Source organism: Bufo bufo, chromosome 3 (genome assembly GCF_905171765.1).
Source record: "Bufo bufo chromosome 3, aBufBuf1.1, whole genome shotgun sequence".
NCBI lineage: Eukaryota > Metazoa > Chordata > Amphibia > Anura > Bufonidae > Bufo > Bufo bufo.
The window spans coordinates 449,137,216-449,152,582 of record NC_053391.1 but is presented as its reverse complement, the minus strand read 5'-3'; the positions used below and the strand labels follow the sequence as shown (position 1 = coordinate 449,152,582).

The window sequence follows — 15,367 nt, the reverse complement described above, 5'->3', positions numbered from 1 at the left end:
CAGATTTATATTATTATATAAGTATATTATTACATTTGTTTATTCTGAAATATAGAGTACACTGAGAGCCTCAACAAAACTACATGACCTTCTGTTCCAAAAAGTCCTTCGCAGTCCTATACATTTTTTTGACACAACTCCTCTTGGCCGTATCCTAAACAGATTTACCAAGGATGTGGATGAAGGTATGTGGGACATCCTTTGATGAACATTTAGATTTCATACTTGTCTTTACACAGATCATTGTTCAATTATTAAACGAGCATCTGTTTCACTTTCAGATTGAGATCTGCAAAATAATCTTATATTATTAGAAATTCTAGATTATGTAGAGTTAATAGGCTCGCTTGATTAATTAATTGGTCATCTGGGCAACAAATGTTGTTAAGTTATCCTCAAGATAGGTTATCAATATCAGATCGGTAGGAGTCCAACTCCTGACATCACCAATGATCAGCTATTAAATGTATGGAGCTGGAAGAAGACATCTCCAGACACTGTGTAATGGCCGTACTAGGAACTGCAGCATTCAAGTGTCACCCGAAACGACACCGTGTACAGAGGCTTCTGCTTCCGCTCATCACAATGTTTAGTTTGCTGCGCCATGCTTGTCCAAAACAGCAGATCTGTGGAGATGCCAAGTGTTGGACCTCCACCAATCTGATATCGATGGCCTCTTCTGAGGTGAGGCCATCAGTATCTGAAGCAAGGACAACCCCTTTAAAGAATAAAAATGGCAGGGGTATACTTAATTTCAGTATTTATTTCCTAATGCTTATATAGCACTGCCATATTCCACAGTGCTGTCCACAAATTGTAAAAGTTCACAGTTCCTGTCTCTAGAGGAGCTTTTTCACTGTCTATGGTATGTACATTCATTAGGGCCAGTTTCATAGGAAGTTAATCACTACTCACAGACAACTGGAGAACATGCAAGCGCATTTGCGGATCTTGAAACTTCCCAGAGTTGAACCCAGGACCCCAAAAGCTGCATTAACATTATCGAGAATTGGACAAGTGAATAAAATAGAAGAGACATTTCTGTTAAGGTAGCCTTACAAAGGCCAGTTCTCAACTCACAACTGATGTGTGTATGGGAGTGCTACTAAAATTGTCCAACATGGTATATCCAATCTGACCTATTCAGTAGTTGGTTAGTGAGCTGCACATCCCCAGAACTAGCCCCATACACTGCTCAGTATTTATGAAATATGTGTCTATGTAGTATCCTTTAGGTTGGCCATACATGGTACCATTTTCATATGATTAAAATAAGATTGGAAACCCTAATCAGTATCATACAGTGTTCAGAACCCTGAACTCCTTATTTTGCTTTCTGACATAGAAGCTTAGCATTTTATCACAGAAATCAACATGCCCTAAATGTTCCTTTTTTAATTACATCTATTTTGCTTTTTAAAACTAATATTATTATGTATTTCAGTTGATATACGCCTTCCTTACCAAATTGAACAACTCATGCAGAATGTGATCCTCGTCCTCTTCTGCATAGTCATAATTAGCACAGTATTTCCTTGGTTTCTTATATCTGTGGTACCTCTAAGTGTGGTTTTCTACATAATCAACAAAGCTTCCAGGTAAGGAATGGTGTAGGTAACAGATTTGTGTTGTGTTCCAGCAGGTGAACATGGTTAAAGGGGTTCTCCGGGATTTACATCCTCAGGATAGGTCATCAGTATCAGATTGGTGGGGGTCTGACTCCCAACATCCCCGCCGATCAGCTGTTTGAGGAGGCCGCAGTGCTCCTGTGAGTGCTGTGGCCTTCTCACAGGTTATGAAGCACAGCGCTGTACATTGTACAGCACTGTGCTTAGTACTGCAGCCCAGCCTCATTCACTTGAAGGGGCTGAGCTACAACTTGGCCATGTGACTAATGAACTTGATGTCACATGGCCTAGGAAGAAGCCTACCTCTTCATACAGCCGACTCTTGGGACCCCTGCCAATCTTATATTGATGACTTATCCAAAATGTAAATCCTGGAGAACCCCTTTTTATCATGTCACTTGGACATTGATGAGTCATGAATTAATCAAGTTCTTCAGAAACTGTATAAAAAATACAGTAATATTGTGTTCTGTACCGAACACAACAAGAAGCTAAGCTATAGCGACATGGGAACAAGAAAGGGAAGTTACTAGCTCGTCTAACCAAAGGCAAACTATTGTCATCTCCCATTATGGCACTAAAAGATAATTCAGGTGCACTATCACACGACCCAAAAAACATAAATAACATTCTGATGGGATTCTATAAAAACCTATACTCTGACATTACCCAATCACACCCTAAAGCCAAACAATGACTGGACTCCTATGCCTAACCTGACAGAAGAAGAACTTAGCTCACTCAGTGCACCCATCACAACACAAGAAGTGACTGATGGCATTAAGATGCTGCACATGGGAAAGGCTCCAGGGCCTGATGGGTACACAAGGGAGTTTTACTAAATATTAAACACTGATTTGACCCCTCTACTAACGAACTTATACAATGGATATATATCAGGGAAGAAGATTCTCACAACATCTAACACGCATAACATCTAACACGTGGAACGCATGGGCACCAGGGCAGACATGATGGTGGATGCGATTGTATGTGCATAGTGGGAAAATAAAATGTATAATGGGCATGTGATGCAATGGGCACAATATAAAATATCACTGGTTAGTAATTAAATAAATAAATAAATAGATAGACCAATCCATTCTGACACATATGTGTACAACTCTTTCTAAAGTGATACAACTAGCAACTAATATCAAAGGTATTCAGATAGGGAAAACAGAAATAAGACACGCCTTATTCGCCGATGATATCTTGTTCTTCTTGAAGGACTCAAGTAAAGATATAACGAGAATAATGGACCTACTAGATCATTTTGTCAATATGTCAGGATTTAAGATCAATCAGCATAAATGCATTAGACTTGACCCCGACAAACTCCCCCAGGTATCGGAAGATAATAAACTCAATAGCAATAGCACGCACATCAATAAAATACCTAGGGATATTAATAGGTAAAACACTGCATTCAATATACACACTAAATTATCCTCCTCTGACTAATAGACAGATGGAGACATCCTAGACAGATGGATGCATCTCCCAATTTTTATACTGAGAAGATGCCACCTTATAAAAATGATGAGCACATCCAAACTATTATACCTTATGCAGACGATCCCGCTACTTATTAAACATAAGGATGTTCTGCCACTAGTCATTTAGATCTTTCATTTGGGCAAAAAAAAGACCCAGACCCAGAATATCCCTAAAAAACGTACAACTCACAAAAATACATGGAGGCATCAACTTTACTGACGTCTGTGCATATAATCTGGCAAGTTTAATGAGACATTGCATAGACTGGTTAAGGACTGGTTTCACTAGAATCAGATCTACTTGGGCCGTAGAACTTGAACACTCTACTACACACCACACTCATAGATATTCCCCCTAATATAAAATGCAGTTTGATATTCAAAGACACGTGGGCTACGTGGAAAACAGTCAGAAAGCTTTTTGGGCTGTCTTTCCAAAGTTCCAAATATCTAGATATAAAACAGCTAAGCGCGCCAACAACAGGGAGAACACTAAACTGGCAAGGTACTCAAACCCTGCCTGACTTCTGGAATTCGGAACAGGGAAGATATCATACCTTTCAGCATTTCAGATCAAAAACAGGAGTAAAAGAATCCTCCTTTCTGTCCTATTATAGCATTGTCAGCCCATTAAAAAACAAACTGAGAGATTGCGCTAACAAAATCTCCCAAAATGACTTTGATCTAATGATCGGACAGAAAGATTTGAACGTCACTCTTGCATCTTTATATAAAGACATTAGACGTAAGACATCAATAGAACAATACACAATAGCCTTCCACAACTGGAAAAAAGAGATACCGGAATTAAACACACCATTAGAGGTATTGGAGGGATGGAAGAAGGTATGTTCTGCAACAGTAAATGAAACATGGAGGGAAACTCAATTCCGCATAATTCACAAAGCTATTTATGGCTTTTATACTCGGAAAAACAAAACGGACAAAATGACCGCGTGTCCCAAGTGCCACTTGGAAAATACCAACCTCTTTTATGGCCTTTGGCAATGTCCTAAGGTAAAGGACTTCTGGGGAAAGGTGCACAGATTACTACTGGACAAAATGAGCATACAACTACCAGATTCACCAACGCAATATATATTCCAACATAACACATCCCACCCTCATATCCCAATAATAGCGCATCTCTTTCTATTAGCAGCGAAGAGATGCCTATTATTGCATTGGCTGAAGCCAGAATGCCCACAACCCTCTGAAGTTATTTCCCAGTTAAAATAATGTTTAATACTGGAGATAGTAGAGGTGGAAAATAAAAAAACTAAGATGACAAACACCTTTTTTTTTTTAAATGGCAAGCTTTTATTGAGAGTTTCTCAACAGACGAAGAAATACAAATGATAGTGACAGCTTTCCAATTAACAACATGGTGTCTCCAGATTAGGCAGACTCCAGATAGACGGATAGATCTCCAAAATTCCACGGGCAGAAGGGAGAGTAGAGACAGATGAAACATAAAGTACTCCAGACATAACTTGTTATATCACTCAAAGAAAATCATATGTTAGCTCAAATAAATAACAGGACCAATGGAGACCGAACCACAATGCAACAATAAGACATCATTAGAAAAACAGATCATTGTGCTGAGAGAAGGGGTGGAAGGGAGGGAAGTTTGGAAAAGGGAGGGAGGGAAGCTGGGAAAAGGGAGGGAGGGAAGCTGGGAAAAGGGAGGGAGGGAAATTGGGGAAAAGAAAAAAATTGTTTAATAGTAAATAAAGCATATTCTATATTGTAAACACAGGCTATATATTTCTGTTTGCAGATGTTTCAAGTACCAATATGTGTATACATGTAATTGCTTTAATGAAAATAAAAAATGTAAAAAAATAATAATACAGTAATATTAAATGATACGTTATAGAACCTTGTTATATTAAACTTTAAGACTGCCCATTGTTGGTATTCTTGCCGCTAGTTTCCCCTGAAATCACTTCGCATTAGAGCCTGTTCTCTAGACTTTTTTTGTTTTTCTGGTAATATTGCCCATCATTGGTTTGTGATCATTATCAGTTAATAAATACCCTCTTAGTTCACTCCCATCTTATTCTTGCATGTCAATCATGTGCTTTTTTTTCGTTTACAGAGTACTAGTTCGTGAGCTAAAACGCTTGGATAATATTAGTCAATCTCCATTCATATCTCATATCACATCGACTTTACAAGGATTAACAACCATACAAGCCTATGATAAGACTAAAGATTGTCTTAATGAGTAAGTTCTTTCTTTATGTTTCTAAATTACAGAACAGATTTCCTCAAAATATAGCAACCTCCTCTACAAAATCATATTTATATCATGCATATAGTAAAGGCTCCTAATTTTTTACCCTATAAGCAAGATGTTGTCCCAGTATGAAAACGTATCAACAAGCATGTGCCACTCTGTTCAAAGACTATGATACCAAGCTCGGCAACCTCCGGCAGTCCCTTATACTTAGAATGAAGCAGTGGTGTGCATATTCAACCACGGTTACATTAAACAGGGGTTCCAGCGGTTGGATAGGTAGTAATTTTTCACGGTTGGACAGCCCCTTTAAGTGTCTAGTAAGACATGATCACTGGGATTCTATAGTGAGAGCAGCTGGGTATTACAAGATACCAATCAGCTCTGTTGGCGGTGACAAACATCATAGTAAGGGTGCATTCAGATGGTTGTGTCTGTTTTTGCGGAACTGCAAAACGTGGACACCGGCTGTGTACACCCCGCATTGAGGTGTGGAAACATGCGGATCACAGACCGATTTAAGTAAATGGGTCCGCTCCGCGATACGGGGTGCACACACCCGGTGTCCATGTTTTGCGGATCCGCGGTTTTCAGTCTGCGAAATGGACAAGGCTGTGTGGATATACAGAGTATTTTAATTCACAGATGTTACTTTAAAGTCTGCAGCAAAATACTGTAAACTCTACATACACAGGACCACATTTATCAATGTTCTACTCCACTTACTGTGCCTTGTCTGTGGTGGGACTCAGTAATTAACCTTTTACAGCAAAAATGACAGCCGTGTGCACATATGTGTGTGTGTGGCTTACGGCCCCTAAATTCATGTTCTTGCTACCAAAATAACCCTATTCAGATGTATCAAACTGCTTTTCAATCACAGAAATTTTTGCAACAAAGCTGTGTTGTGTGATTATACCCTAACACTTCAGTCTTCTCTTATAGGTGTAGCTGCTGTAGCCCCCTGTTCTCAGAATTGCTGGGGTCCCAGTGATCAGACCACCAGCGATCCAAAATGTATTGCCTATCCGGTGGATAAATGTTTTTCATGGGATAACCCCTTTAAAGGGAATCTGCCACCGGTTTTATGGTGTCCTAACTAAGGGCAGCATAAACTAGTGACAGATCCCCCTTAGCAAAATGCTGGGTCACTTTCTTTAATTGCCCCAGCCATTTTTCCAACATCTTGTATTGAACAGCATCAGCACAAACCAATGCATCCTCATATTCATGAGCTTCTGACTCTCTCCGCCCTCCTGGTGCTGATTGCAGTAGGAAAAAACTGTCAGAGATGGAGGTGGGGGGAGAGCCTGGGGCTCATGAATCTGAGGACACATTGGCATGCACTGGAGCTGTTAGGACTTGGCAGTTAGGGCAGCATAAAACTCGTGGCAGATTCCCTTTCAGGACTAAATCGTTTTCTGTTTTTGCATTTCCGTTTTTTTTAGTCGCTGCCTTCCTGAAGCCATAACTTTTTTAATTTTCTGTTCACATAGCCATATGTGGGTTTGTTTTTTGCGGGATAAGTTGTACTTTCAAATGGCAACATTTAATATTGCATACAATGTTTTAGGCATCTGGAAAAACTCCACCGCAGTTTTATGAGTTTTCTTTTTATGAGTTCCCTTTGTGGTAAAACTTGGCCTTCATTCTCTGGGTCAGTATGATTACAACAATGCTACATTTGTACTTAAAATATATTTTTTTCTTTTCATCGCCATATTCTGACCCCTATACATTTTTTATATTTATGTCTACGGAGCTGTGTAAGAGCTCATTTTGTGTTACTGTACTTTAGAATAATACCATTTTGGAGTGTGTATGACTGTTTGATGCGGCAATGCATATGATCTTTATTTTGTATTGTTTATTTATTTTTTATTATGGTGAAAGAGCGTGGTTTGAATTTTTTATTTTTTTTAATATTTTTATATATATATATATATATATATTTTTTTTTAAGCCTCCCAGAGGGCTTGAATATGTAATCTTCAGATTGCCTTTCTCAGACACGAATGTGATTTTATACATTCGTGTATGTGAAATTTAGTGTATTCCAATGCAGTGCTGCCACCTGCAACCCTAGATTGTAATATATCCATGATAAGCCTGCTAGCCTTGTACAGGCTCAGGCCTATCACTACTAAGGAATGCCTTTTCTGATCTCAGCAAGCGGAAGGCATTTCATCCCCAGGAGCACAGAATTATCGCCGATCGCAGACATTAGCCCCAGGTGTCTGCTGTTTGAAAAAGCAGTAACCCAGAGGCTATGGCACCTGCTTTGTTTGCTAATGGGTACCATTATTAAAGGGGCTGTCCGGGTTCAGAGCTAAACCCGGACATATCCCCATTTTCATCAAGGCAACCCCCCTGATATGAGCATAGGAGCATTTCATGTTCGAATGCTCTCCTTTGCCCTGGGCTGAATCGTGCAGGGCAAAGGCTTTTTATGGAGATCCGGTGACGTACCGGGTCCTCCATAGGGTAAGTGGAGGCTTCCGCCTAGCAGTGAGCCCGGTGACGTTACCGGAACTGATGGGTGGGCATTAGCACTGCCCTAGCCTGTAAAACAGCTAGGGCAGTGCTAAAGGTTGCCCATCAGTGCCGGTGACATCACCGGAAACACTGCTAGTCGGAAGCCTGCGCCTAGCAGTGTGAGAATATAAACAAACAAGCCCTTGCCCTGCGCGATACAGTACAGCGTGCGGGAGAGCATCCAAGCATGAAACGCTCTGATGCTCATGTCAGAGGGGCTGGAGGGGTGAAGATGGGCATATGTCAGGGTTCAACTCTGAACCCGGACAACCCCTTTAAAGAACAGACTTCTGCCATACATGTACGGTGGCGGTCCTTAAGGTATTGGATTGACCCATTACAATACTTATAACCGGAGATAAGTGTCTTACTGGCATGGGTCTGACTGCTGGGACCCAGCCAATCACTAGAATGTGGAACTGGGTTCCCCCATTTGAATAGAGCAGCAGACACGCATGCTCCTTTCAACGCCATTCAACTGTGGGACTGCCAGAGATTGTGGAGAACTTATATCTGGCAGCGCCATAGAGTTGAATGGAGGATTAGTAGGGGCCCAAACATCATGGGACAGTCTCTTTAACATGGTGCAATAAAAGCTTGGTGAGTTCTCGTTCTAGTGTGTCTCCTTGCTGACTTCCCCATCAATTTATGGCAGTAGGCCACACAATCCGGTTCCTTGCATTAAATAACACTGCTGGGGTTGAAAGAGCAAGGGGCATACTACTTATCTTGTCTTGAGGAGCTTCATGGATTGTATCTCATTTTGATCTATTGATAGTAAATACCATTCCTATTTTATTCAATCCACATATATATGGCTTTGTATTTTTCAAGATATCAGAAACTTCTGGATGTCAACCAAGTGCCATGTTACCTCTTCAGCTGTGCAACACGTTGGTTGGCAGTACGTCTGGATCTGATTAGCCTTGCTGTCATGACACTGACTGCTGTGTGTGTGGTGTTCATGCATGGACACATAAACCCGGCCTACGCAGGCCTTGCCATGTCTTATGCAGTCCAGGTACAACACATGCTTAATGTTTTATTTCTGTTTAAGGCTATATTCACACAACTTTTTGAGATGGAAAAATCTGATGCCATTTTGCAAGAGAGTCGGACTCTTGGATTTCTGCAGCAGATGTGCAGTTTCATATGTTGTGAATCCGCATGTGGATTAGCCTAATTCAGTGGAGCTAAGAATCAGTGTTAATACACTGACTCTTCCACATGGAACCCGCCTAACAAATTGACCTGTCACTCATGCACATAACCATATTTTTCAAATTATGAAACATGTCCTATTCTGGTCCTTATTGTGGATAAGAATGGTAATTTCTATTGATGGGAATGAGAAAAATGTGTAATGCACATAAAAAGTATCCATATTTAAAGGATCTGTTGTTTTCAGACATGCGCATGAAGTCTTATACAGATGCTTATACAGGAGATTCCCAGGTTATACCATCATGCTTCAGATCACTATATACTAGAAGATATGTAACCTATTCCACCTGTACATATATAATTATAAAAAGGACATTCCTAGGTTATACCAGGATGCTCTATATCACTATATACAAGAAGATGTATAACTTATACCAGCTGTACATATATAATTATATACAGGAGATGCCCAGGTTATACCAGCATGCTCCATATCACTATATACAAGAAGATATATAACTTATACCAGCTGTACATATATAATTATATACAGGAGATGCCCAGGTTATTCCAGCATGCTCCATATCACTATATACAAGAAAATGTATGACTTATACCAGCTGTACATATATAATTATATTCAGGAGATGACCAGGTTATACCATCATGCTCTATATCACTATATACAAGAAGATGTATAACTTATACCAGCTGTACATATATAATTATATACAGGAGACACCCAGGTTATACCAGCATGCTCCATGTTACTATATACAAGAAAATGTATGACTTATACCAGCTGTACATATATAAATATATACAGGAGATGACCAGGTTATACCAGCATGCTCCATGTTACTATATATAAGAAAATGTATGACTTATACCAGCTGTACATATATAATTATATACAGGAGATGCCCAGGTTATACCAGCATGCTCCATGTTACTATATATAAGAAAATGTATGACTTATACCAGCTGTACATACATAATTATATACAGGAGATGCCCAGGTTATACCAGCATGCTCTATATCACTATATACAAGAAGATGTATAACTTATACCAGCTGTACATATATAATTATATACAGGAGATGCCCAGGTTATACCATCATGCTTCATATCACTATATACTAGAAGATATGTAACTTATTCCACCTGTACATATATAATTATAAAAATGACATGCCTAGGTTATACCAGCATGGTCTATATTACTACAAGAAGCTGTATGACATACCAGCTGTACATATATAATTATATACAGGAGATGCCCAGGTTCTACCAGCATGCTCCATATCACTACAAGAAGATGTCTGACATACCAGCTGTACATACCGGTTATCCAGGTTATACAAGCATGGTTCATATCACTATATACAAGAGGATTTGTAACTTATACCAGTCACCATATAGCAGCTGTTCCCAGGCCTCTGTGGACTGCACATGTCTGCTGTGCTGTACACATGACACAACATCAGTGATATTGTCACATCATGTGCCATGCTGATGCAGCAGCCCAGACTGACGGTTAAAGGGACCCCGGCCAGGACACCCAGCCAGTAATTGCTATCCCGACGGCAGATCCCTGTCTGTCCACAACTGTATCTCCGGATGCAGACACAGTTGAAAGTTGTGAGTCTGTCTGACCCACCTGTCAGGGGGCCTGGCGGGACCCCCACGCAATTGCGTGGTTTCAGTGGTGGTAAATATCACCACTGCATGTGGCTCACAGTGTGACCTGAAGTCCGGGCCTGTGGCTCTGAGCAGAGGGACTGTACAAGCTGTGAGACTTAAAGGGAACACTGGTCACTGGCCACAGATAGTTGCCTCGGGGGCCTCAGGCCGCGTGTTTGAGACCCCTGCCCTAAGGTAAAGGTATCATGTTTATAAAAAAAAAAATAATGAATGGAAATATTGAAAAAACACACTATATTATTGCAGCTCACAGGACTGTTTCAGTTCACTGTGCGTTTGGCCACAGAGACAGAAGCCAGATTTACCTCAGTGGAACGAATAAATTACTATATTGAGGTAAGTCTGTTCTTTTTATTTATTGGTTTTTGGAGTTGTTTTTTTTATGATACCCACACTTTTCTGCATGACAACATATAATATTAACCACTAAACCTTAGCATCAATATCTTCAGATGCCAACATTTCTTTGGAAGGACTTCTGTTTTCCCAAAGGGTGTTGGCTGTAAATGTTTAAGCTAAGTTGGCCTAGTTCAGAGATAAAAGTTCCAGCATGGAGTGATGTGGAGTTAAAGTTACCGTATATTGACCTCCGGACAGATTGCATGGTTGTTATGTTATTGGTTTCCTAGGACATAATCAAAGTCACGGGACTTTATGAACTTTTGGTAACCTCCCTGTTAACACTAGAATGTGGCAATAGGTCACAGTGTTCAAAGTGTTTTCAGGGAGATTTCTTTTTCTCTTTCGATATTTATATGCCCCGATATAGACTTGTACAGTGTAAAGCGCAATTATTTTTTTGTAAATGATAGACAATGCTCAACCAACAATTCACATGGCAATACAACAAGTGTGGGTAGTGAGAGGTCTAGTGGATGAGACCCACCATCATGGGAGAATTGCTTGTTGAGCACCCCACAGCAACAATTGGTTATGCATAAGCATGGTAAAATTCTGAGAGTGACTGTTTTCCTACTATGGCAAAAAGTTCACGGTCAACCTTCGACCACCAATAAATGCCTGCCATGACCGGATATTTTGTGATGGTGTTGTTAATCCCACACATAATTTTATGGAGGCTTAGGTGTCATTAAAGAACATCTGTCACCATGATCAACCCTATTAAACCAGGCATACTGCCAGGTGGGGTTGATCATAGTGTATGGAGGCAAGTACAGCGTACATGTACAGCGCTGGAGCGATTGGAAAACATGGCGCCCGCGGCTAATTACCTGGACCGGCAATAATGCCGATTGCGGTAATTAAAGCCATTAGATGCTGCGATCAAGTGAGCTTGCGCTTAAGGGCTTCTTACCTGCATCCTCTGCGGCCAATGAGGATTCTGGTAATTGATTTAAATGCCCTAGGGCATTTAAGCTGCATTTAAGCTGCAACATAAGAAATTACATTTAAATTGATGTAAAAAATCCACGAATGTTCAAAAATGAAAAACAAAAAATTGGATTAGGCTCAAATATAAGCTTTAAAATAATAACAAAAAAGTTAAAAAAACTGATTAAAATATATATATATAAAAAAAAAAAGTTTAAATCACCCCCCCTTCCATATAATAAAAAAATAGATACATAAATAACAAAAAATATAAACATCATGGGTATCATCGTGACTGAAAACATCTGTACTATTAAAATATGAAAATATTTTTCCAATGTGGCGAATGGCGTAACAGAAAAAAGGGTCAAAATGGCCAATTTGCCATTTTGCATTGCTTCTCTTACCCAAGAAAAGTAATAAAATGTGATAAAAAAAAGTCACACACACTCCAAATGGTATCAATAAAAACTACAGATTTTCCCACAAAAAATGAGCCCCTACACAGCTCAGTAGTTATAACTATAAAAAAGTTATGGGGGTCAGAATATGGTGATGTAAAAAATATCTTTTTTTTTCAAGGTTTAAACTTATTTTTACATTATTTAAACATAAAAAAAACCTATACATAGGTGGTATCATTGTCATGTGGTATGTCGTACTGACCCAGAGAATGAAGGGTATGGGTCAGTTTTGCCACAAACGGAACGCCATGGGAGCAAAACTCGTAAAACGGTGGAGGAATTGCGTTTTTTTTCCAATTCCACCCCATTTGGAATTTTTTTTCCGGCTTCCCACTACATTGCATGCCATATTAAAGGGTTTAGTGTTATTTTTAAAAGAAACAAAATAAGAGAATTGCAGGTTTGATACATTCTAATGGCTAACAAAAATAGAAGTAATGATGTTACATAGCGAGCTTTCGAGACATCACCAGTCCCTTCATCAGGCGTACTACAAGAATATATGAAGAAACAGCAATATATATACAATAAGAACACGGACATGGGGGAATGAATGGACATTTGAAAAATAACAGAACAACATATCAAAGATCTTGAGAATGAGTCCTTAATTATCTTACAGATAAGGGGTGTGAAAGTTTTATGATCTCTAAATTGATGTTTTCTCAGAGACCTGGTGCCCAGGACTATGTCTATAGAAGACTCTTTAGATCTTGTAGTGTGTCATAAATCCCGGGAACAAATTCAGCCCAGTATTCAAGCAGTGTTATAAATTTGTATTCCTAAATTCTTCTAGCTCTTTGGGATTTGAAGTTACCTTTTAATATGAGAACTTTCATGTGTTCTTCATTGTGTCCTGGGCTACAGAAATGCTTAGCCACAGGAAAGTGTAGCTTCTTCTCTTTAATTGTGTGGCGGTGGGACCTCATCCTTGGATTGAGTTTCTGTCCTGTTTCTCCAATATAGAGGACTCCAACAGGACATTTAGTGCAGAGAATCAGATAAACAACATTAGCTGTAGAACATGTGAATGTCCCAGGGATCTTATAGTCCTGCTGTGTGTTGGGGATCCGGATCTTATCTGTTGTCATTATATGGAAACAGGTTTTGCATCTTCTTATATTATAGGGATTGCTTCCTTTTTCTGTGGTACATGGCCTTGAACTTAATCTGATCAGAATATTCCTTAGATTTGGAGGTTGTTGGTAAGCTTGTAAGGGGGGATCTGGGAAAATTGTTTTTAGTCGATCATCCTTACATAGGATGATGTAATTTTTTTTTGCATTTTTTTCTCAGTACCTCTAGTTGTGGGTTGTAGGTCACAACCAGAGGTACGCGCTGGTTCTGTTGTATTAGAGAAGTTGACTTCTGGGGATCTTGGTGGCTCTTGTGATCAGATCTTCAATTGAAGCAGGATGATAGCCCTAGTGTAAAAATGTCCTTTTCAGATATTGTAAATGCTCATCCCTGTCTGATTGGCTGGAACAGATTTGGTTATATCTGATGACTTGACTATAGATGATGGACTTTTTAATATGTTTGGGATGGAAGCTGTCCCATTTGATGTATGTAGTTTAATATGTTTGGGGTGGAAGCTGTCCCATTTGAGGTATGTAGGACTATCAATAGGTTTTCGATACAGGGATGTCTGTAATGAGCCGTCTTGAAGTTTTATGGTGGTGTCTAGAAAGCTGACTTCTGTGTGTCAATGGTTGAGGGTCAGGTTTATGGCGGGAGGGAATTTGTTGAATTGTTCATGAAATTTTATCAGTTCATGTTCAGAGTCCAGATTATTAGGATGCCATCAATGAAACGGAAGTAGGCCAAGGGTATTGCATTAGAAAGTTGTCCTGCAAAAAACTGGCCCTTATACAGCTATGTGAATGGAAAAATAAAAAAGTTATGGCTCAGGGAAGATAGGGAAGAAAAATGAAAAAAACCTCCGGTATCCTAAGGGTTAAAGAGCATCTGTCACCATGATCGACCCTATTAAACCAGGCATACTGCCAGGTGGGGTTGATCACGGTAAATTAAACGAACCCTCTATTTCTACTACTGGGTGTACCAGGGCAGCAAAATTCTTATTTTTATTCTTATGCAAATTAGGTACTTGGAGCACTGTGGGGCTGACCTCAACCTCTTCCCCGTCCCGTCTCCCCCTTCGGCCCTGATTGAGAGGGCCAGTCATCCTCACTTTTCGGGTCATTCGCCCTGAAGTCTTGCTCTGGAGAATAGGCTGCCTCATTTGCACTTACACAGTGCAAATCTCTAGTCAACTGTGCATGTGCTGATAAAAACTCGCTGGGCCCTTGTGCAAGATTTTGGGCACAGGCATCCAAATAGTGAGGTTGCCTGGCCCTGTCAATCTGGACATGAGTGGGAGTGGAGGAGGTGAAGCGGTGCTCCGAGGGGCTAGTCCAGGGGCTAGCAAGCACTTTATTAACATAAGAATAAAAGAAAAAAAAATCACTGCAATAATAGAGGGCTCATTTAATATGCCAAGATCAACCCTAGCTTGCCTGATTTAATAGGAATGATCGTGGTGACAGATGCTCTTTAACTGTTTTTGTGTCTCATCCAGGCATGAAAAAGCACCAGACCCCTAAATAACATACAGTAGTTACTATAATATAGTAATGTACAGGGTGGGCCATTTATATGGATACACCTTAATAAAATAGGAATGGTTGGTGATATTAACTTCCTGTTTGTGGCACATTAGTATATGTGAGGGGGGAAACCTTTCAAGATGGGTGGTGACCATGGCGGCCATTTTTAAGTCGGCCATTTTGAA

General features: G+C 39.9%; 1 protein-coding gene across 1 annotated transcript in view; it reads left to right on the top strand.

Annotated features, from left to right (window-relative positions):
• LOC120995724 (multidrug resistance-associated protein 5-like) overlaps positions 1–15,367 on the top strand; it is a 116,978-nt gene that overhangs the window by 69,862 nt on the left and 31,749 nt on the right. The window contains exons 21-25 of the mRNA XM_040425103.1: positions 56–185; positions 1,445–1,598; positions 5,232–5,360; positions 8,742–8,928; positions 11,024–11,113. Coding sequence (XP_040281037.1) covers positions 56–185; positions 1,445–1,598; positions 5,232–5,360; positions 8,742–8,928; positions 11,024–11,113 — 690 coding nt within the window. The remainder of the gene's footprint in view (positions 1–55; positions 186–1,444; positions 1,599–5,231; positions 5,361–8,741; positions 8,929–11,023; positions 11,114–15,367) is intronic.